Here is a 23,147-nt window from a genome sequence, read left to right as displayed (position 1 = left end):
GACTTTGCCACTGACTTGGCCAGACACTCGTTTTATCATCTTTTTTTGCATACAAGTGGTCTGGTTAGCATTCTTTTTCCAAACGTACTAATCCAAGTTATAGTTAAAGGAGTCAAGCAAGAGGAGTCCTGATCTCCTGCCTCGCTGACTCCAACCTGGAATCCCAAACCCCCGTAATCGGGCTCCATCCTGTCTGTCAGGGCCACGTGTCCCCTCGAAATGCACAGGTTGAAATCCTGACCTCTGGAACCCCAGAGTGTGGCTGTGTTTGGAGCTGGGGGGTCTTGAAAGAGGTGATTGAATTAAAACGCCATCGCAAGGGTGGGCCCTAATCCCTTGTGACTGGTGCCCTTATCAGAAGAAATCTGGACACAGGCATGCACGGCGCGGGGAGATGGGGATACACCCGGGGGGGTGGGGGTGGGGAAGAGGCCAACTACACGCCAAGGACAGGGGCCCAGAGCCGTCTCCCCTCAGGGCCTTAGAAGGAACCAGCCCTGCCGACACCTCGACCTCAGGCTTCCAGCCTCCAGAGCCGTAAGAAAATGAATATCTGCGTTCACGCTGCCTGATCCGTGGTACTGGGTTACGGCGGCCCTCGCTGATGCACACACTATCCCCCCACATCCCTGTGCCCATGATTTCTGCAGAACTCCTGCCCAGGTGGGGCTGCCCACCTCAGGGCCACCTTCACCCCAGCCTCTGGGCTTTGCTACGAGGCCCCGTCCATCTCCCCTTTACCTATCCCAGGGGTCGGGGAGCTGCAGCCCTCGGGCCAGACCCAGACGGCTGCTACGTTTGTAAATGACATTTCGCTGGAGCAGGACCGTGTCGCTGGCGGGTGTCACCTATGGCTGCCTTCCCTCGGCCCTCGAGCCTCTTGGAGGGCGTGGAGGCTGCCCCCGCCTGAACCGTTCACATTTCCCCCATTCCAGTAGGGCGGCCTCCAGGACCTGCTGTCCCCGAGTCCCCTCTCTGAGCCCCCCAGAACTCTGGGGTCTGTGAGAATTTTCAGTAACAACCTGGATGCAAGCCCTAGTCCCAGCCCTCCCAGCCGGTATGTCTGGGTGAGTTATTTAACCCTCCCGAGCCCAGGTTTCCTCATCTGCGAAACAAAACACAACGGTACTATTTATGTCAAGGGCTTCTGAGAAGGGTTAAATGAAATAATATTTGTAAAGTAACTCTGTAAAATGGAAAGTGCCATAAATATTTGCTCATATTACCAACGAATTTCCATTTGTTTTTCATCTAGTTTGCTCTTATTTCACATGTATTTCACATGTGTCTCCCTGACACAATTATAGCTTTCTCGAGGCCAGAGACTTCACATTAGAACTCTCTGGACTCCCTTCCAGGCCCTAGTGGTACTGGCTGTGGAATTACAGTAGACACTTGGCGTCTTCGTGGGGCTTCAGGGCTGCTCTGACGTGCTGGGTGGCTTTGGGGTTTGTCTTTCAGCCGCTCCTTCACCCGGTGCCCGGGAGGCTGACCTTTGCAACGCGCCTGCGGGAGGCACCAGCAGGACAGCGCCGTCAAGGCCCCTTTGGGGCTGTCACCCCTGGTGCCTGCATCTTTATGAGCCTCTCCTTGAACCGCCCAGTTCTCAAGCCTCTGTTTGCTGTCAGGACCTGACCCACACGCCTCTGGGTGCAGGCAAGGTGAACAGGATGAACCCGTTGACAGGGGGAGGAGGGCAGAGACTGTGGCGAGGGTCCTGGGAGAAGCCACACGCTTTATGATCCTGCCCAGGGCGCAGCTGGGTAGGAGCCGGGGGCGCGAGTTTGGACCCTGGCGCTGCCACTTTGGAGCTCTGTGACCTGGGGCCTGGTACCTCCCTCCTCGGCGGCTCAGTTTCCCCCCTGAGGCCTACATGTGTTGCAGGGCTAGAGAGGGCAGGCCAGCCCTTCCTTTTTACAGTGGAGACCGTGAAGGTCCAGAGAGGGTCAGTGACTTGCCCAGGGTCACACAGCTAGCTGGTGGTGGAGGTCGGGTCCCCTTTCCACCAGCTGAAAGCCTACCCTTGGTCATCCCAGCCCCCTCCCCAAAGGTCCATGTCTCACACTTGGGCCCTGTCTGTGCTGCTCACAAGGGCCTACAGGGCTTAGGATCCTCTCTCACTTTCTCCTTCTTCTTGGGCTCCGTCTTCTCCTGCCCTGTTTTCTGCTGCTCAGGATAAATTTGGCTCGGGACAGACTTCCCAAGGAGGCCCTACAGGGCGAGCGAGCAGCGCCGTCCCGATGAGGGCAGCACTTCTTCGGGAGGCTTCGGCCTTGCCTCTCCCCCGGCAGGAGAGCAAATTGTTGCCTAGCTTCCAGGCTGCCTCTGGGAATGGTGTTCTCCCTTCAACTCCCGACCCGGCGGTGCCTCCCCGGGCCCATATCCCTGGAGGAGCTCAGGGCAGCGGTCAGAACACCCCCCGACTTGCCCCTTCGGCAGGAGGTCCTTTATTGTAACTGATCTCCCGGCTCTGCCTGTCGGGTGCTGGTGGCTGTCTGGTGACTCCGCGCCCTGGGGAGGATGCAGGTCCCGGTTCTCCCGCCACTTTAGTGGTCCACGGCTCATTTGAGATGCTCTCAGCGGCATGGCAGGACCCGCTAGAACCCTGCTCTGGGCAAAGCCCTGTGGGCCGTGCTCCCCTCCCGCACCGGCAGCCCCATCAGGACCACGTCCACGGGGGCGGCCAAGGTAAAGTTCTGGGACGGGGAAGGCTGAGCCCATGCTCTACGAAGACACCGGGAAGGTTTGGTTTAGATGTGGTGGTGAGGGGACCTGGTCTCCATCTCCAAACACAGGAAGTCTTTTCTGCCTGCTCAGCAGGTTGGTTCTACAAGGACCAAAGGGGTGGAGGGCGAAGACTCTGCCTGCGCGTTGGAAACGTCCCCACGATGGCCTGGCTGCCTTCAGGGACCAGGAGATGCCCACTCGCCTCGTCCACTCACTGCCTCCTGGATCCGGCCCTGCTCGAGGCCCTCCTTCTCCAGTGCCGACTCGGGAAGGCCCGCGGCCGGGTGACCCACGAGGGCCAGAGGGGACCCTGCCCCACAGCACACAGGCGAGGACAGCGGACAGGCTCACACGGGATGATGTGAGCTCACACGGGCTCCTTCCACTGAGCCACCCTGCCCTCCAGGTCTGCCCTCTGAGGCCTGAACCCCATCAAAGGCGTTATCTAAGTCTTAATCTTAGAAACCTTCCAGAGTTTCTCAGGAGACCTGGGCTTGCTGGAGAGGCTGACTGCTCTTCTTTAGAAGAGAGAGATGGTTTGAAACCCAGGGACCAGGGGCCACCGTCTCCACAGCCACAGGCCCGGAGGCGCTGGCAGGACATGGGATGCCCACGTCAGAAATGACTTCAAGGGGGGCCAACCTGGGTCGCCTGGGCCTTGCCGCCCCGACACCGCTCCCCTCGGGGTCCTGGCTCCTATGAGGCTCGCGCTGTGGGCTCAGTGGCCCAGGAAACCCAGAGGGGAGGAAAGGACACAGAAGTTCTGGTTTTCAAATGGTGTCACGGGGCACCAGAGGGTAGGGGCGGGGTGGGACGCGGAACAGCCTTATCATGCGAGAAGGGGCGTGTGTGGTCCATGAAGTGAGCAGGGTCAGGGGGCTGGCGGGGGGACTTGGGCAGATTCAAGCGGCTCTATTACTTCTGGTGATCGCATTGCAGGAGAAACCCTTTACTGATGGTTCGCAAAAGAGGTGTGAAGATAGGGCATTTGCCTGATCTGGGGAAGCGGCCTATTTTTTATTCCCACGATACTGCGGGAGACCGAGCCCCCGGCAGATGGGAGGTCAGCAGGGTGGAGACAGAAGGGCTGCAGGGCTGGCCGGGTGCGGGAGGGGACAGGAGACGGGTGGGGTGGGGACAGGATGAGGATGTGAGCGGGGAGAGCCCCTGGGGCGCCTTCCAGCGCTGAGATTCTACCGCTGGATGCCTTCAAGGCAAAGACCAGTTTGTCAGGGTGCTGGCTCTGAGACCTGCACGGACAGGTCAGCTGCCAGGGGCGGGGCGAGGCCGGGCGGAGTCCTCAGATGGGGGGCACTTTCCCCTTTGGCCACCGGCTGCCCGGCCGGGAGGGAGAGAACCAGAGTGTGCAAAACGAGGACACTCTCACCCTGGCCCAGCCCCCATGATGCCGGAGCACAGCACTCGAAGAAAGGCAGGGCCAGCGGGGGCTCAAGGATCTATAGAAAGCCGGGGTTATGTCAGCACCGCTTTCACGTATTAGGGAACTAAGGCCCAGGGAAGGAAGGCTTTGTGCGAGGTCACGGAGCTCTGAGTAGGAGAGCTGAGCCCACGAACCAGGTCCCCCGTCCCCCCACCCCCTTCCTGTCACCAGGTGTTTCGGGCCATAGGGGCTGCCTGGCAAAAGAGGAAGTGGGTGGTCTCCATAGCCAGACAGGCTTCCGTGTGGGACCAGGCTAAGCCTCCTACTGGTTGTCTTGTCTTGGGAAAATCATCTGAGCCCCACCTTCCTCATCTAAAAAACCGAGACCATAATACCGACCTTGGAGGGTTAAGTGAGGGTCAAAGGTAATACAGGTCAGAGGAGGTGCTTCATCAGTAATAAGTCTCTGTGTGCGCAAGGCCCAGACGCTAGATGGATTTACTGGGGGTGAAAAAGCAGAACGCGGGTCCAAGAGAAGGACCTCAGGACCACTTGTTTTGCATCTAAAGGGTCACCTGCAGTCTGAGCACTGATGGTAATGATGCATGAGTTCTCGGCCGCTCCCCAAGGTGGGCTGCAGCTACCACGTTCCCTTTGGGGCATCACCTCCCAGTGATGAATACTCACGAATATTCATGAATATTCATGATGTCCCTACTGTGTGCTAACAGTCACCTACCCTGACAGGGTCCCTGCCCTAGAAATGCTCAACATTTGTGAGAAGACAATTTGTAAACAAACTGTGATTACTCATGAAAAAGATTCAAGCATGACTGGACACAAGAGAGCTGCACTAACCGCCCCCGCCTTTTGTGCCCCTTTAATTCTCCTTTTTAACCCTAAACTGAAGCCAGGACCCGCCAGAGACTGTGTTGTGTCCTCTCCACCTGTTCTCTGCCGTGCCAGAGAGGCTGTGACCACACCTGGCCACCACGGGGGTCCACCGAGCCTTACGCTGGATGCTTCTGTTTGGTCCAGATGAAATCTCATGGGCTGTGGACCCTCTGGGGATGGCACTGCTGCAGAGGTCTGTAGCTCCTTCGGAAAGAATGTTTCTTCTCTGAACCGGTGACGCTAGTAGCAGAATCTATGCGGCCTCAGTTCCAGTTCGGTTTTAAATAGATTTGGGACTAAACATATGTTTTAATATGCGACAGTTGGGTTAGTCTAATGACAAATGTCATCCCCTAGCACTGTCAGAGAAGCACGCCGCTTCTATTAGGAGTAATGCTTCCTGGCCCGATTAAGGCATGGAAAGTAACTTTTGGTCGTCAACAATTCCCTTCAGTTTTACTGATCTGATTAAACTTAGCAACAGAAAGAGGAATTTACAAATTAGATGCTGTTCTCTATTTATTACCAAAATGGCTGCTTTCCACTCCGTCCAGGAGCTACAGTTGAGATCTCATTAAGCCTCAGCTGGTGATAACATTTAGCCCATAAATCTCCATCTCTGCCAGTGACTGAAATGAGCGTTACCACGAAGACCATAAGGGATGACATCAAACCCCTGTCCCTTGGAAGGGAGTTGACCTTTTCAAGCCTTAAACGTATTCAGCTTTTGGTCCTAAAGAAGCAGCTGGGAAGTTATTCTGGGTCTTCTCTTAACCTTTCCCTGACTGCCGTGAGTAGCCGGCTAGCTGACCTCGCTGAGAGAAAAATAAAATAAGGATACTTCCGGCATGTCTCTGGATGTCTTTGAAGAAGAACGGGGAGAAGAGGTGAGTCCGTGAAGAACACCGAAGAATAGACAACACCGTGTTCTCCCAGAAGTCAGAGAGAAACGTTGACAGCCAAGCAACGGAAGATGAAAAATGAATTTCTGTGTCTGATTCGTTATGTAGCCTCTGTGGGACCAGGTCTGGTCCTGTCTGGTTTTAGCCTGACATGGTCACAAGGCAGGTCCAGGTCATCTGCCATTCCCAATGGCAGAATTTCCAAGACTTCCAGGCCAGGACCCCACTTTTCTCCATTAATTTCCACCCTTTTCCAACCAATATGCACTGACGGCCTATCTGCCAGGCTCTGGATAGTGATGCAAAGCTTCCCTCCCTTTCCAGGTGCACGACCCAACCAAGCAGGGGATAAGATGGATAAGTAGGTACAATAGGTCACGTACATCAGTGCCGTGACACAGGTGTGGGACAGGAATTGTGGGAGCAGAAAGGAGGGGCGTGAGCGCGGGAGGGGAGACGGGGAGGGGTGCCCGAGGAGCTGGGAGCAGGGCGGGTCCGAAGGCAGATGGCGGAGCTGGGCTCTCCAGACAGGAGGGCAGGGTGGACCAGGCGCTGGGAGGGTCTTCAGAAGGAGTAGCTCGCTTCCAGGGTTCAGGGGATCCTGCAGGAGACCCAGAGCAAAAGCTAATGTGCGTCCACTTCCAACTACAGCCACAAAACCCAGAGCTGGAAGGTGACTCTGCAGCTGTCTAATCCGACCCCTCCTTTTACAAACAGGGGAACCGAGAGAGGCAACCTGCCCATCGGCTAGTGGGCAGGGCCTGGAAGTCAGGTGGCCTGTCATTCTCAGGCCCCTACTCGGTCTACAAAAACAGCACGATTGTGCAGACCGGAAACCCTGGCCTCCAGGTAGGAGAGAGGATGAGGGCCGTTCACCTCCTACTGCTGTGCTCGCAACGCTTCTAATCAAGGGGCGACTTCACGAATGGATAGAATTCATCCATTAAGGGATTATGGAAATTATAATTCATGGAAATGATTTTATACCACCTAAGAGGCTCAAAAAGAAGCTCTACAAGTCTTACTGAAGCTTGGGGCCTTCTTGGTGAAAACCTAGGATGCTCTGCCTGACGGTCAGCGACCAACCAGCTTCAGCTTCCCAGTCATTGCACAGTCGCGGAAGGAGCCGCGGGCAAGGGGGCGGGGACCCCCTACCGCTGGCCGTATTTTTCGCACCAAGAAGATGCTCACCCCACCCCACCCCCAGGTGGTAGCACCGATCTTTTCCTCTGTCTCTACCGCACACAGCAGACATCACCCCACGCTTCTTGTCCTAGCTGGACCCACTGGCTGGAGCAAGTATTAGTAAACACCATGAGATTCTAATTCTGAACGTTGCTATCAGGAAAGGGGTCCTCAATTTCTTCCTGCCCATGTGTGAGCGTACGTGCCTGGTGTGGGTGCATGTGCTATTTTCAGAGAATTTTGTTAGCATAGTGACTGGCCTGATACTGGATACCACTATCCTATCTCATGAGTCACTGAAATGAGATATAAGGATTGGGCCAGCTGATTTGAAGCTTGGAATTGGGAAGGTACACAAAGGCTTTTCCCCTTAAGGCCAGCCTGTCAGGCATCTAATTAGGGCTTTTCATCTCATCAGCAAGTTTTGAGACGGATCTATTATCTCACCCCAGGAGCAGGGGCACAGACAAGTCCCAGGGCAGCTGTAATCATTCTTTAATAGCCTGTGGCCTGTATTTTTGTTTCCTCTTGACCTCTAGTCTCGAGGGCTTGTGTGCCGGCATCGGGCACATTCTGAAGCCATCTGAACAGGACTTAGGGTCTGTTAGTCAAAACCAGCGTTGTGCTTGGCAAGTCATTTTTAGAACATGTATTTAGGAACCATCAAAAGCTCCTCTGTCCAGGCGTTTAAAAATATCTTAATATCCTTACTTTTTGTAAAAAACAACAACAACAACAACAAAAACCTAACACTGAAGAACCTTATCGAAATTCAAATGTATATTTTTGGAGAGGACAAACCTTTCGTCACAGCTCTGTCTAGTGAGTTTCCCCTGCAGACCTCTTTGCAGGGGTTAAGTTTGGACAGTCTGATGAACTCATATGAATTAAGTCTAAATTGCAAAAAATGCATATTTTCATGAAGCTGAGTAAACGGCTTTCTTTCTTGTCCTAGCCTACTATCTGGACGTCACTGGGAACAGGACATTCTACTGAGCCCCCGCCTTCCTTGATGACCTCTACAGGACACTGTCCACTCGGGGACCGCATTCTGAGAACAGGGTCTCAAGGGCAAGCACAGTTTTCTTGCGCATCCTCTCCTTTGAGGAGGGGTGTGCTGTCAACCCGGTGTGGATCCAGACCAGGGGCAGGAGGAGGGAAGTTTACGGTCTTTGCAGTGAAGTCCAAGTACAGGCTTAAAGTCGGGGGGTCTGGACACGAGCAAAACTGCATGCTGTGTTCTGGGAGGGCCTGCCAGGTTCTGGCTGGGCTACCTCTGAGCACGCTGTGTGATCTGTCCTGAGACAGTGTTGACACCTACGTGTCTGTTTAGAGGAAGTGGATCTGTAAGCACTGTGAACAAGAGGAAAACCTGCCCTTATCTGTCTTCAGAAATGAGCCAGGCTTGCAGGAAGCAGACCCATGACAACCAGCGCCCACTCACATGTCCCCGCACTCACAGGGAGCCATGCGTTTCCCCACGGCGGCCGGATTCTGTGGTTTCTGATCCCGAGGGAGCCGCGCACTTGGCTGCAGCAGGAATCCGGGGTCTCGCACAGGGGTACAGAAGGATCATTGCGATGGACTGAACGTGTGTGTCCCCCCCAATTCATGTGCTGAAACCCTAATCCCAGTGCGATGGTATTTGGAGGCGGGGCCTTTGGGAGGCGATTAGGGTATGAGGGTGGAGCCCTTCTGAATGGGATTCGTGCCTTAGAAGAGGCCAGAGCACTAGCAGGCATCCGTGGAGGAAGCGGGCCGTCCGTGAGCCGGGCAGAGGGCCTCCCAAGAACGTGGCCATGCTGGGCCCTGATCGCGGACGTTCGGCCTGCAGAGCCATGGAAGCCGATGTCTGTCGTCTAAGCCCCGTCTGTGGAGATGTGTCACAGCAGCCCCGTGAGGGCAGGAGCAACACCTAACGTGGCCCCCGCCGCCAGCTGTGCTTCTCCCCACTGCCTCTGCCCAGCCTCACTCCGTCACTCGCCTCCTGTGTGAGAGTCAATCCACCCACTGCGGGACCACCCTCCTCGGGGCAGCTCCCCGAGGGCAGGGCTCTCCTGCTCCCGACCTGGCCCCAGCCCTGCCCCTCGAACCATGAGGCCCAAACACAAAGTGCCACCAGCCCAGGGTTACAGCAGGTACGATCGCTGCTTAAGACGACGGGGTCCTTCCTGCTCCACGGAAGCACAGAGCTCTCCTGGCAGCTCTGCAGCTGCCACAGAGGCCCGGGCACGTCCATCTGATGAAGTGACCCAGAAGGATGGAGCCCTCACAGCCCTGTGTTTGGGGCTGTTACTCAACTCTTATTTTTCCATCAGCCACTGAGTCATAAGGGCAGGGATCAGATCAGGGGGAGCCACTGGGATTCTACCCAGGGTGCCTTTCAGGGTAAAGTCACGGATAGAGACAGTGCGGGGCAAAGGGCTCCCACGGCCAAGCAGACGGGACAAACCAGCTCCCGGGGGTCCCTTGGGGGCGGGCTCTGCTGCATCCCAAGGTCAAGGACAGCCCGAGCTGCGCATCCCCAAGACACCTGGGCCCTGCTGGCCCTGGTCCCTTCCTTGTGGACGCCGGCCATCAGCGGAGGGCCATCTTTCCCGCCGTGACTCCCACTTCAGGCTGTGTCAGCCCCTGGAACCCCTGGGTCCCCCTGCTTCCAGCCCCCCGACCCCCAACCAACTGTCCACAAAAGGAGCCGGGTGACCTTCCCACGGTGAACTTGTCCCCCTGCTCAGATCCTTTTGGTGGCTCTGCTGAACCCACAGGAGAAAGTCCACACCTGAGGCTGTTTGGGACCAGTCTCAGCCCCCCTTCCGGCTTGACCTTCGGTTTCACCCCAAAACCCGAAACTGAAGTCCTTCCCCCCCCTTACTTGTTCTTCACCTCACATCTGCAGCTCCTTTCTCATCCCTTTGGCCTCGAGAACCGCTACCAACCTGTGGGCAGCAGAGACGTGGCTTCGTGTCCACCATGCCTCCTCCCCTGGCTGCTTTGCCCCCGGTCACTTAGACTGTGTCCGTCCCCCCCACCCCCCAGCCCCCCGGAAGCTATGGGGGCTGCAAACTGTTCTGGCCAGGGGCAGGCGGTGCCCACTCTCCCAGGCCTGGCCTTTACATCCTCCCTGGGGCCCTCCAAGTGCCCTCTGCTTCCCTCCTCTCCTGCCCAGACGCCGGGGATCCGCGGAACCTCTGAGGCCGGGGGGAGGTGAACTTCCCTCCTGCCAACTTGACCCACATGGAACCAGGAGCAGGAAGCACCCTTCACCTTACCAAGCGGCTGAGACTTTCTTAGTACAGCACTTAGCCCACCTGACTGGTACGGCTGCGCCCCAGCCCTGGCTGATCCCCCTCCATCCCCAGGTGATAACTCCCCACATCAGCAGGGCGACAGGGGCGGGAGCTGTCACCCTCTCCTCCACGGACAGCCTCTGACAGAAACCGTGTCTTGACGCAACAGGGGCTTTTCTCTCCCAGGGTCTACGTGGAAGGGAGGGGTGGGGGCGGAGCTGAGGGTGCTTCGGGCTGAGCCCCGGTCATCAGGGGGCGGCTCGGAGGGAGATGCAGGCCGATTCACCCCTCAGTGCCTCCGGGGAGCTAGCTACCTTCAGCCCCCGGGTGTGTCCATCTGTTTGCAAAACTTTACAAGAAAATCACAGCAGCGCTTTACTGGGTGGCTACCTGGGCGGGCTCAGTGGGTGGATCCATTTGCCAGTGGGTTTGGTGGCCTCAGGGAGGTGACATGAGCCCCCATGGTGAGGCTGTTGCTGGTTGGAGCCCCCGCCCCTCCCCTCCCGCCCCGTTGTGCCAGGATCCTGGGACCGTCAGAGGTTCCGCCGAGGTGACCCTGCGGCCACATGACCCCGCGGCACTGAAGGTGGTTACATCACATTCCTCCAGGTGCACACGCCAGGGCAGGACAGGGGCTGGCCGCTGCCCTGGAGCACCCCTCCCTGCAGCCTCCTGGCTGACCAACACCCTCCCCTAACCAAGTTCAAGGAGTCCCGAACCGAAGGAAACTCGGACGGGAGGGGCCACTGTTGTGCCCCCTGTCCAAGCACAGCTGCCCTTAGACCACTCCAGGCGGTCGGCTTCTGACCTCAGGGAACTTTCTTCCGCCTGAGCAAGATGTTGCCGTGACTCCCTTTCACGCTCCAAACACAGCCCTTACAATCATAAAGCTCATCTCTCCCTGCTTTTAAAATCACACTCAGGGTCCTTTAGGGTAATGTTTAAGGTCAGATTTTCCACCCCCCGCCCAGCCCTCCTTCCCTCCGTCCACCCCGCTCTGCACGTTAGACTGAGGGTGTTACAGATGCTGCGACGAAGGGGTTAGAGGGACCTCTTCCAGCCGCTTCTGGCCGGAGAGGCGGGGGGTCCCCGCACCACGAAAGGCGGGGCTGAGGAGGGGTCCGGGCAGCGCTGGACTCACGCCCACATCCCTGAGGTCGGGGGCAGCTTACAAGCTGTGGGACAGGACACGTTACCTTCTCTGAGCCCAGCTCCCCGTCTACAAAGGGGGCGTCAGTGCCCACGGGAGACGATCCCGGGGAGGATGAAACAAGACCGTCCCTGTGCTGTCCCCTCTCGCGCCCCCGCCCTGTCCGCCTCGGCGCTCCAGCCCAGGAGAGCCCGCAGGTGCCGACCCTCGCCCACTGTCCAACCTTGGGATCCAAAGAGCAGCTCCACACCAGCTGGGTTAGAACGACGCCTTCGAGGACAGCATGTGAATGAGAAGGTCTCGCCCTCGCTCCACTGGCTGCCAGCTTTCCCTTCTACTGTGTGGCTTTCACACCCTCCTTCCTTCCAGAAGCTACTCCACCCCCAAGGAAGATGGCCGTGGTTTCTACAGCCGGCTGGCAAGCTCCCCCAGAGCTGGTTTTGCTTTAAGATGCGTAGGCCAGCCTTCCTAGGCTGGGTCGGGACACCTGCTTCTCACCGTACGCTCGACGTGGCCCTCGGGGGCCCTTCCACTGCACCCAGGCTGGGACACTGGTGTCTACAGAGTCATGGGCCTGACAGCAGAACAGCCAGACTGCTCCACGGTGGATGGCTGTCTGCGGAGATACCACCCCCTCCGGGGTCCTTGTTCTGACCGATTCCCGAGTGAGCGTCTGCATACAACGTGGGTGTCTGGTACCCACCCTGGGGAGTCATTCCCACCAGCCCAGAAGAATCCATGAAACAGCCTCACTGCAGGGCCCCCGGGCCGCTCATCTCTGCGCTGCCTCTGAGCCCCAACGGACCTCATCACCAGCCCAGGCGAGCTGTTCCCCACCTGATCTCTGCGGCGGTTTCCAGCGCTGACATTTTAGGGCTGGATGAGGACGAGCTAAAGCCGATGGGCAGGGCAGGAGAGGCATCTGCTCTCCCCGCAGGGTGTGGGGTTAGGACGGCCTCTAACACGATAACTTTGGGTCCAAAGTAAGAAGGGAGTCGGGAAAAAAAACATTGCTGGGACTTCCCTGGTGGCGCAGTGGTTAAGAATCCGCCTGCCAATGCAGGGGACACGGGTTCGAGCCCTGGTCTGGGAAGATCCCACATGCCGCGGAGCAACGAAGCCTGTGCCCCACAACTACTGAGCCTGTGCTCTGGAGCCCGCGAGCCGCAACTACTGAGCCAGTGCACCTAGAGCCCGTGCTCCTCAACAAGAGAAGCCCACGCACCACAATGAAGAGCAGCCCCTGCTCTCTGCAACTAGAGAAAGCCCGCACGCAGCAATGAAGACCCAAGGCAGCCAATAAATAAATAAATAAATAAAAGAGAGTAACTAAAAAAAAAACAAAACAAAACAAAAAAAACCGTTGCTAGTGTCCTTCTCACGCCGTCTGACCGGGTGCTGGTGGGACGCAGTCTCAGGACTCCAGGCGTGTGGCAGCCATGCCCACGAGTAAGTCCAAGGAAAACTGATTGTACTAATTAAATTGTAAAAAAAAAAAAAAGCTCAAATAATGATGCACGTGCCCTTGACATGTATACAGTGTAGACCAGTGGTGTTCAGATCACCGCCCTCGAGCCCCACAGGGCCCTTCCGTGGGCAATCTGCTGCTCTTGGAGGCCCTCAAGTCTCCGTGTGTCAATGACATGTAACCCCAGATGCCGCAGGGCGGCGATGGCCAAGCGGCTCTGCTGGCGAACGGTGATTGCAGAGGGGCTCCTGCAAACGGAACTGAATATGCTGGAAAAATACTTAACCTGCTTATCTGTGTGGAAACTCAAGTGTTTTGGTTCCACGGTCTGTCTGTCTTTTCCAGGTTCATCTGCACAAATGTCTGTCTTCGAGGACTGGGGCTGCATGGAAATGGTCGTAACAACATGAGAGAGAGATTCCCATGTGTACAGATACTTAATCCAGGCATTTTTTGATCTTGAGGAGGAGAAAGAAAGAAGAGAAGAGATTCCCATTCCACGAGGGCAGGGATTTTTGAGGACTTGGTGCATCGCTAGATCCTCAGGGCCTGAAACAGCGCCAGACACAGAGCAGACCTTTAACTGGCTGATGGATGGATGGGTGGGTGGAAGGACGAATGAACTGAGTGGACTTTAATGCATTTTTTATATTATTTACTGGCCAACTCATTGACTCTAATTACTTAGAGAAACACCTCTAACAATGCCCGCTCTCTGCTGCCTTCCCGAGCCCTGTTCTTTCTACGGCCTCAGTGGCATCTGTAGCTCTTCCTTGAAAAATGAATAACTGGGCTCCCCGTGGGTGAGCTCAGCTACCACGTAAGGACGTGTCACTGAACTGTGTCCGCACTGGAGCCACCCTGTGTCACCAGCGCCCGACAGCTGGCATTTCCTAAGTGCCGATGGGGCTCCTGCCTGGGGCACAAGCACGAGTTGCCAGAGCCACTGGTCAAGAGTGATGATACCCTTTTCCCTCTTTTCTCAAAAGACGACTTAATTTTTGAGCGGAAGAGAACTGGCAAATACACTGTATTGTAATCTTTTAGCAGTTTCAAAGGCAAAGACACTACTTTGATAGAAACGCATATCATTAATAGCAGCATTTCTTCCCTTGTATTTGTTTCAAAGGGCAAACTACAAAGTTCTGAAGATCAGAATATAGTTTCTGAGCCAAGGGCCCACCTTTTCTGTGAATCTATTAAGTGGCCAGTCCCTTAACAAGCCCGTCTCGTCCACTCTGCTCTTGACCGGACTTCCCTGCAGCCCCGGCCTCTGGACATGCCTCCTGGCTCCATACCCAAGCGTCTCTCATTCAGTTCCTCACGTGCTTCTATTTCACCCTCTGTCTTGCTTTTTTAGATGCCCAGTCCCTGGCCCCCTCCCCCGAGAACCGGCCCACCACCATGTCCACGACGGAAGGCGGCAGGCTCCGTTCTGTCCTCTGAGGGCAGGGATGAGGATGAGAAGCAGACCCCAGGCTCCTGCAGCCACCAGGAGCGAGTGCAGGGAGGGACGCCAGGCTTCAGACTGACTTCATCCACATAAGGGCTCGTGAGAACCCTGGCAGAGACTCTGTCCATTGGGGCAGGCAGTACATCGTGCTCTTCCCAGAGCTCGGGCAGAAAGAGGGGCTAGATGGGCCTCGTCCACTTGATCTGCTCCAGCAGCAAAGAATTCTCCATCAGGGCAGGACAGGGAAGCAGCACACCTGTCCTCAGAAAAGAGCAGGATAACTGTGTCTCTGTGGACAGCCACCGAGTGCTGCGCGGGCAGTGGACACACAAGTTTCTATGAACATGTAAGAGACACGCTCCTACCATCCGTGGTGAGCTGGGCTCCACCGTGACCAGGGTGCACACCGGAGCCCAGAGCCGGCTCCTGTGCTTTGCAGCAGATGTCGATGAGGCTCCCAGGCCGGCTCACTAGTCACACACCGCTGGGTGCCATGGACCATCCCCCATCCACGATCCGTCAGCAGTGGAATGGACGCTTCCGGCATCTTTCCAGGAAGATTCTCAGCAGCATCACCGCTCACTGTTCTAATCCATCTAAGGCCTTGTCGTCCAACTTGCAAAAACTCCTTAGCAGAGTGTGAAGGCCTCCTTGTTACCAGTCCCTGGCTGTGTGTGTGTTTTAAACTTGTGTTCATTCCTTGAGCAGAGTTATCGGAAGGCAGGTCGTGGAAGGCTGTATTCGATCCATCCCTGAACCGATGGAGGCGGGCCTGCTCTCTGCTCACATCCAAGTCGCCTTCCTTCTCTCTCCACCTGCTCCCCCTCCTAGATTCCCACTTAGAGCTCAGGTACCAACGAGCAGGGACACACAGAACCCGGCCAGGGGGCATGAACACAACCGGCAGAATCTACGCCCATGCCCAAGGCCACTGTATCCGCATGCGCGTCGGGATACACGTGCACACACGCGTCCTGCGCCCTCCTGGCCTCTGTCAGGACACAGCGATGGACACCCGGCTTCCCCGTCAGCCCCCGGAGCCTCAGCGGGTCTCTCTCCTCCCTCTGGGCCTGGGAGCCTTTCTAGCTTCCTGCCCTTATCTGCCTGACCCCGCTCAGCAAGCATCTCGGTTATTTAACCTGTTTGGTTCCTTGGTCAGAAACATCCCGATTCAAATGTGCGCAACCCAAGGAAGGGGGCCCGCAGGAGGAGAAGAGAGGGGTTGGTGTCAGTTTCTAAAACCTAAAGCTATTCTGCCAGTTTCCTCCGGGTTTCCCCAACCTTCCCATTGAGCACCTTCCCAGATCTTTCAATCTAGCCTCCTCGAGAGAAACCTTTGGCTCTTTTCCCTGAGAAAGTGCAGTGGTCCTTGGAAAGGGGGCGGGGGGAGAGCCTGCTTTCCAGTGGTGGTGGGGGGAGAGATGGTCCCGTGTGAATAAGCCTGGAGCAGGACTCCCGCCCCTGGCCCAGGGAGCCGGAGCTGGGAGGAGGATGTCGGATTTAAAACCAAGAGCCCAACTGAGCAAAGTTTCCCCCGTCCCAGGACCAGAGGCTCTAGGGGTCTATGGCAGGCCTTGCTCCACACGTGGCACTGATTTCTGAGAGCAGAGAAGGACGGCCACCCACCAGCCCGGTGTGGCTACAGGGGCCGCACCGTCAGGGCGGGGGGAAGCCCCCGCGCCTCGCCGCGCCCCCGCCTCGCCCAGACCCCAGCCCCAGACGGGGAGGCCGCTCACTGTTTCGGGGTTTCTCCTCGTCCAAGCCCTCGTCCTCGTTCTCGGGGTCGATGTCCTCCGCCTGCGTGATCCAGTCCAGGTAGCCCTTCAGGTCCTCCTCCAGCTGCTGCTTCTCCCGCAGCTTCTGGAAGTCGCCCCGGGCCTTGGCCTTCTCCCTCTCTTTGGAAAACTCTCTGGCGAGAGGGCGGACGGACAAGAAGAACAAAGCGTTAATTGCTTCACACGGGAAGCCGCCGGCCGCACCGCGCTGCACAGACCGCGCCCCCTGTCCCGGGTCTGATCTGCTCTCACGAACGAGGACGCAGTCACGGGGGCGGGGCGCTGCCTGACTCGGGGCTCGACGGTGGGTGGACCGAGTCCACTGCCCTGCGTCCTGGGCCACGAAGGCAAGCTCGGCCTCTTCATGACCAACGTTCTCCGATGACCCGGAAAGGCCTTCCGAGCAGTAACCCGGCGGCACCCCCGCCAGAGCCCCGGGACACGAGGACTTGGGGTCGAGCTGAAGCCCACTCCCCGCACTGGCTCTGTCAACCCTGATGCCTCCTCGGTGGCTCAAAATCGGCCACGGTGGGGATACGTACACCGCGGAAATCGTCCAATGTCACAAACCAGGGCTCTTCCCCGCAAAGAGCCAGTCGTTAATGTTTTCCGGGACAACAGTGATGTCAGGCCCAGGAGACCTCTCCTCCTCACCCCCCATTCTCATTTCTAGGGTTCCTTCGGCCCCGTTCAGCAAGCCTGGAGGGGTTTCTACTCTAGAGGATGTCCTTTCCCACATGGAGGGAGACAGAAGAGGATTCCAGACACAGGAAAATGTCCTGGGGGGAGCCCTTCGGGTTAAAAAGGAAATCTAATCAGAATGGAAAAATACATGAAATCAAGATGATATAAAAGTTAAATGAGGCGTTCAGGCTAAAGCAATGATGAGTAGAAACTAAGATTAAGCTGGGATTTGCTGGAAGAAGAGCGTATTGAAGAATTTTGGAGTGTCTGTTTCTTTCCTATTTTCTATGATTCTGTCCTTAATTTCTCTCTGACCTTGAATTCACTTTCTGAGCCAGGAGGGACCCGACAGCCAAGAGGGGAGTCAGGGAGGCTGGTTCTCACTCTCAAAGTAAGGCTGTGCCTTTTCTTCCGAAACAGATAGGAGCAGCCTGACTCTGACCTCCAGTCTCTGGGGAATGGGGCTCCTGGTGTGTGTGTGTGTGTGTGTGTGTGTGTGTGTGTGTGTTGGGGGGATGCACTGGGCCTCTTGGTTTCTTCCTAGAGACGTGACTCCTCCTTCCTTCAGCAGTTGAGGCCTAGTTCAGGGTGGGAGGCCAGAGAGTCCACCTGAAAGGGATTCCTTGCACGAGACACACACTCCATGGAAGGGTCCCGTGGACGGAAGGACACGCCGACAAGCCACGGGGCAGGAAGGCTCAGCCCCGGAGCCCCTGCGCCCACCGTCCAGGATCTGCATTCACTGCAGCCGCGGCAGGAGCACAGACCTCAGCCGCGACCCTTTATGGTGAGGTTCGGGCCAGAAGGGGTCTGAGGGACGTTTTCACCGGGAGCCGTGGGCTCCCAAGCTACGAGTTCTCTTGGACTGCTGCTTTGACGATGCTCTGGTTGGGATGGAATGTTCTTCTTCACTTTGGTTGACTCCAGTTCGAATCGGACCGAACCTGCTCTTTCTTGGGCTTCCTGGTAGCTGGCGGCACCATCCCTTCCTTCCCAGGGAAAAGGGGCTGCACTGACAGCTGACAGTGTGGACGGAGGCCTCGCCTCCATGGCGGATGGGCCCGGAGAGAGTCCCCAGCTCTCTGCACCCGCGCCCTCCCGGGGCTGCGGTTCGCCACCCGGAGAGTCACTTCACGGAGCGGGGCCCCCCTGCAGGCCCCAGACTGCAGATCCAGGCGCCCCCCGAGTGCCCTTCCATCTCCACACGCCTGAGAGCTCCATGCCTTGTGCAGCGGGTTCGGGTGGAAGGGTGACTGAGTAGCTAAGAGGCCGTGCTTCTCCTGGAGTCGGGATCAGACCAGAGCCGGGGAAGCTGACCCGGCCGTGCGTCACAGCATCTGCTCCGTGGAACGAAGGCTCGCCACCCGTACCCCACGACCTCTGGGAACCAAGACACACATCCGGGAGAAGAGGAAATGAGGTGTCCTGGGGTGTGAGGGGCTTCGAGGGGCCGCAGGGCCAGGACCGCGCGGAGCGTGGGGTGCAGCCCGGCCCGGGCCGGGGGGAGGTGAGGGGCTCCCTCTCCGGGCTCCACGCAGCGGGGGCGTGCAGGGCGGCAGCACCCCGCTCTCTTCGTGCCCTCGCTGGATGTCCCACGCGGCCTGGGCCCAGGGGCTGGAACCGGCTGCCTGGTCAGTCGCGGTGGGTCTGCGTGAAGGCAGGAGCACGTCCTATGTGCGCAACGGCCGACAGGACAAACGCGGTGGAGGGCCTGGGCCGGGTGCGCACTGGCACAGCTCACAGAGGGCGGCCGCGTGAAGGGTCCGTCGGCGCGGCGGCCGGGCTCCAGGCCCCGCGGTGACCGGTGTGGCTGGTCCTCGTCACCCACGGACTCCGCGTCTGCAGACCCGCCTCCCCGCTAGGCCTTCTTCATCACGTCATCCACACTGCGAGCCCTCGCGGTCACTGCGGACGTGCAGAAAGGCGGGACCTGGGGTCACGTTCCCGGCTGAGGCTGGACGAGGGGCCGCTCGCCTCCTTGGTGGTGCAGCTCATACTGTGAACAAGAGCCTTTTTACAGCCCATTTCCGCATTTTGTGCTTTCTGTTGGTGATTTTTCTGATTAAAACGGCCCCCGAGCATGGAGCCGCCTTGCAGTCTGTGACCCTAAGGGCACGAGGGCTGCGAGGTGCCTCACGGGGCAAATCCGTGTGTCCGACAAGCGGAATCCAGGCTTGAGTTACGGGCTGTGGATTGAGAGCTCGGTGCGAACGGATCAACACTGTGCCTCAAACGAGGCGACTTCACACAGACGCGCACACACGACAGCTTGTGTACCGACGGCAGTGTCGTGTCCAGAGTCTTGCAGGAACCTAACCCCACATCCCCTGAGGGCAGAGGCCGGTGTTCACGAATCCAGGGCTGGTGGGCACTTCGCGGAACAAGCCTTCCAGGAATCATGCGCGTCTCCCCTGCTCCAGCCACGAGGCGGTGTGTCCGGGCGCTTCTGCTTCCTCGGGACCTGGATGTAGCGTCCTAACTGTGGCCCGTGGTCAGGGTTTCAGGTTGTAAAATGCCCACCCTCAGGCCCTCTGCCCCACCTCCCCGGGGGAACAGGAGCTGGGCGCCCACCCTCTAAGACGTCCCGGGCCCCTTGTCACCTGAAGACACACGTCTTCTCGGTTTGCAACCACTTAAAACCAAAAAGTAACCAGAGTCCAGGGTCCAGGGACTTTCACCCGATGGCGCCTTCTAGTGCAGCTTCCAGCACCTTGTGGCTGCCGTCACTGTAATTCTCATGGCAAGAGGCTGCGGTCTCTGGAGGGGAAGGTCATATAATCTGGTTCTTATGTGACTAATATCGGCCCTATGACATGTCAGGATCAAGAGATGATGACCGTGGGAGCGTCTGGAAAAAACCCACGAGATGCACATTTACACGGACGCCTCCAGGCTCAGCAGGAATGGGTTTCCAGACCAAGGACGGCCGTCCCTCTGATGACCCAAATCTCTGAATTCGCCTTTAAAATGGAGGCTTTGCAGAGTGTCGCTCTCCCTGCCTTCCTGAGCAGACGGCCCCAAGCACAGCTGAGCCCTTCCTCGGTGACAGCACGGTGTAGCTCACGAGGACAGTTACCGTGCTGGGCTCTGAAACAATAATACCCTTAACTGGTGGACGCAGGGTGTCGGCCCCCAGCTGCAAATGCTCCAAGACTGCAGTGCTGCTGGGGGAGCTCTGTTCTCCCTCGAGGGCTGTTATGTCTGCAGGGCCGCTGGCCCCCAGCTCAGGACCTGTCCACAGCCTGCGGGGCTGGGGCTCCCCAGCTTCCTCTGGGACAGTCCTTACTGCGGTTCCCACGCGTCTCCTCCCAGGTCGTGGCTGTCCTCCGAGGACACGGGATTAACCAGGCCGATGGGCTTGGGGACGGCGGAGCCTGAGGGACGGGGACAGAGGCTGTGGGTCCACATTGCGTGGGTTCAATCTCGGATCCTCCAGGCCCCACCGGTGAGAACTGGGGGAGTTCCCGCACGTAACCTTCACTCTTCTCCTCTGTGGAGGGGACGCCTGCTTGGCCCCAGCTCGCGGGGGTGTCGTGGGCAGCAAAGGAGCGCATCCTCCGAAGGCACCGAACCCGGGGCCTGCTGTTGAGCTGTTGACCGCTGACGCCACCCCTGAGACGGGCCTTCCGCGAGCGCTGAGAAGGTTCCGAATGCTTCTGGAAGGCTGGCCGCCGGGTGAAGAGGCGTTCGGCTGTGCTCCAGGGTAACGACCACGCTGCTGCCCAGACTTGTCGAGACAGGGCGAGCACCACGCGTGCTCAGCCGACGGCAGCCTGGCTCTGGGCCTCCTCACTGCGTGGCCAGCCCTCTGGACAGGCCGGGAAGGGGAGCTGCTCACGCCAGGCAGAGGGTGTCCGGGGCCGGGGGAGCCTTGGGAGATGTTCCCCAGCAACGTGGGGAGGAACGGAGCAGGAGCGGGTGTGAGGAGGGGCCCGGGGACCCTGAGCAAGGGCTGGGCTCTCAGGCCCAGACTAGACCGGGTTTCTGGAATCCAGCAGGCTCCACACACCCGCTCTCCCTTGAACCAAGACTGGGCCTTCAAGGTCACTCTGCCTGCCCCCAGTGCTGCCGCCCTCTGACCCCACTTGGACCCGCTGGGGGAGCTGAGGATGACCAGGCAGACCCTCTGCTCGAGGGGGGCTTCGTAGTCGAGGCCTCAGCCTCCACCTCAGACTCCTGGGGGGGCTTCACTGCTCAGACTCGCTCCTTGTCTCTGCAGGGAGAACGTGGAACCACTTTTTTCCAGGTTCAGAACCCTGGCGTGTTACAGGTCCGGCTTGTTCAATGTCCGTCTGCAGGGCAGCGGCAGGAAGATGGGTGCTGGGCCGCGTCTCGTGCTGACAGTGACCGTCGAGGGGACCCCTACAAGCCACGTGGCGTCTCAGGCTCCCTCCGCTCGGGTCTGGAAGCAGAGGGCGGAGCAGGTCTAACCTGCCACGACCCTGTTCAGTAATCTCAGCTCTGACAGCCCTGGCGTAACCAGCGATCCCAGTGAGGACAGCACTGCCGTGTGCTGAGGACTCGACGGGAGGTACCTCGCTCTACGATCCCTGCGACCGAGGACTTGGGATCATGATCTCCGTTTTGTCAGATGGGTGAGTAACATTTACAAACCTTCTGCCTGGAGCATCCAAATTTCTGCCTTGAGTGGGTGACGAGGTTGACTTTTCAACGCTCTTCCTGACGACTCCTTATAAACAGGGCATTTTCTTGTGTCGGACACAGAAATGGAAACCCTTCCACCCTCCAGGCAGCTGACCGGGGCGTCTGCCGGCCTGCGTGTGTCACTATCACCCTGACGGAAGGTGCTAGTCCCTGTGCAGCTGCTCGCGGCAAAGGCCCGGTGTGACGGAGCCCCTGACAGCACCCCCGTGGGGAGGGGCGAGGATGGAGGCGGACTCTGTCCCTCCCCCACTTCCAGGACTGACCCCGGCGCTCCTGCGAGGCCTTGGGCTGCGGCAGGAGGGGGTAGGACGTCCTCCTCCCTTGCCCGACTGTCCCCAACATCACGTCCGCAGAGACGGAGGAAAGGCTACGAAGCGGCTGCCCCTCCCCACGTGGCGAAGGCAGAAAGTGTCCCTGGGAGCCTTCAGGCGATGGCCTTGCATGGCTGGTGGGGGCTTGGGAAGTAGAGAGTGGGCCGAAGAGGTGTCCAGTGGGCCCGGGGTGCAGAGGTGGCCGCCCGGGGCTCCTCGGGCCCCACCCACGGGCCGCCTCGGCCGCGTTTTAACTTCATCCGAGCAAAGGCGGAAATGAGGCGGGCCTTGCACTTGGAGCCAAGCGGACAAAGTTAAAGGAAAGTGGCTTCTATCTCCTCTGTGCTCCAGTAATAGATGGCTTCAAACAGCTGAGTGCCCTTTCTTTCAGAGGAGGGATACAGAGATGGACGGCCCGGTCTGTGATGGGAGCCAAAGAGAATGAGCATTTCAGTCTGTTTTGTTTACTTGCGTTTTAGCTCAAACTCCTGGTACCCTGGCCTGGTCAACTCTGAGTAAAGAGGACCTGAGTCTTCACTGCCAGCCTGCCCTGGACTGTGGCTGCAGAGATAGGGCAGGTACCCACCTGCGAGGCTGCTACGCGGGCCAGAAGCCCTCGGCCCACGCATCTTCCTCCAATTCCTCTGCCCAGCCCTGCCCACCCGAGGGGCTCGGCTTCTCTGAGGTCCCTGGAGAAGCATCCTGCCCTCCTGGACAGCCTGGGGTGGGCGGGTGGCAGGAGACAGGTGGGCCCGGGTACCTCTCACTGCAGCCCAAACCAGTGGGCTCGGCCTGTGCCTCTGACCTCTGCCCAGCCAGGCCAAGGACATTCACTTCAAGGCTCCTGGGGTGGCCCCATGTCCCAGGTTCATCAGAGTCAGAAAAAGAATAAAGCCAGGAAAAGCAGAAAGAGTAAGTGAAATAAATGGAAAAATCAAGACCTTTTTCCTTGGTCCTGCTTACCCGCTAAGGACACCGAGAACCAAGTTAAGTACAAAAAATGACCCTATGATGATTAGTGTAACAAAATAGATCCAGGGCCAGTCCCTTCCCACGGCATCATTGACCTGGAAGAATGGAATCACAGTTAGTACAGCTCCGAGAGCAGCCGAGCATGGCCCTGCCCACCCCGGGCTCGACGCCGACCAGGCAGCACCGGGACCGGGGCCTCTAGGTCATCAGAGGCCAAATGGCCTGCCCAGCCAATGGCCAGCGGGCCTGGCTGAATGGAGACGTTTTCTGTTTCTCCTGGGCCTGGTGACAGA

General features: G+C 58.1%; 1 protein-coding gene across 10 annotated transcripts in view; it reads right to left on the bottom strand.

The window, feature by feature from the left end:
* Positions 1–23,147, bottom strand: part of CACNA1C (calcium voltage-gated channel subunit alpha1 C) — a 474,002-nt gene that overhangs the window by 117,004 nt on the left and 333,851 nt on the right. For 9 of the 10 annotated variants that reach the window (XM_082636564.1, XM_082636560.1, XM_082636556.1 and 6 more), the window contains exons 8-9: positions 22,846–22,949; positions 16,184–16,356 (exon numbers count right to left, since the gene is read on the bottom strand). In XM_082636564.1, coding sequence (XP_082492690.1) covers positions 16,184–16,356; positions 22,846–22,949 — 277 coding nt within the window. The remainder of the gene's footprint in view (positions 1–16,183; positions 16,357–22,845; positions 22,950–23,147) is intronic. The other variant, XM_082636557.1, reaches the window with a different exon arrangement.

This window comes from Mesoplodon mirus (assembly GCF_964341445.2).
Source record: "Mesoplodon mirus genome assembly, chromosome: 11".
NCBI lineage: Eukaryota > Metazoa > Chordata > Mammalia > Artiodactyla > Ziphiidae > Mesoplodon > Mesoplodon mirus.
The sequence above is the reverse complement of the archived record's forward strand: the minus strand, read 5'-3'. Positions and strand labels throughout refer to the sequence as shown.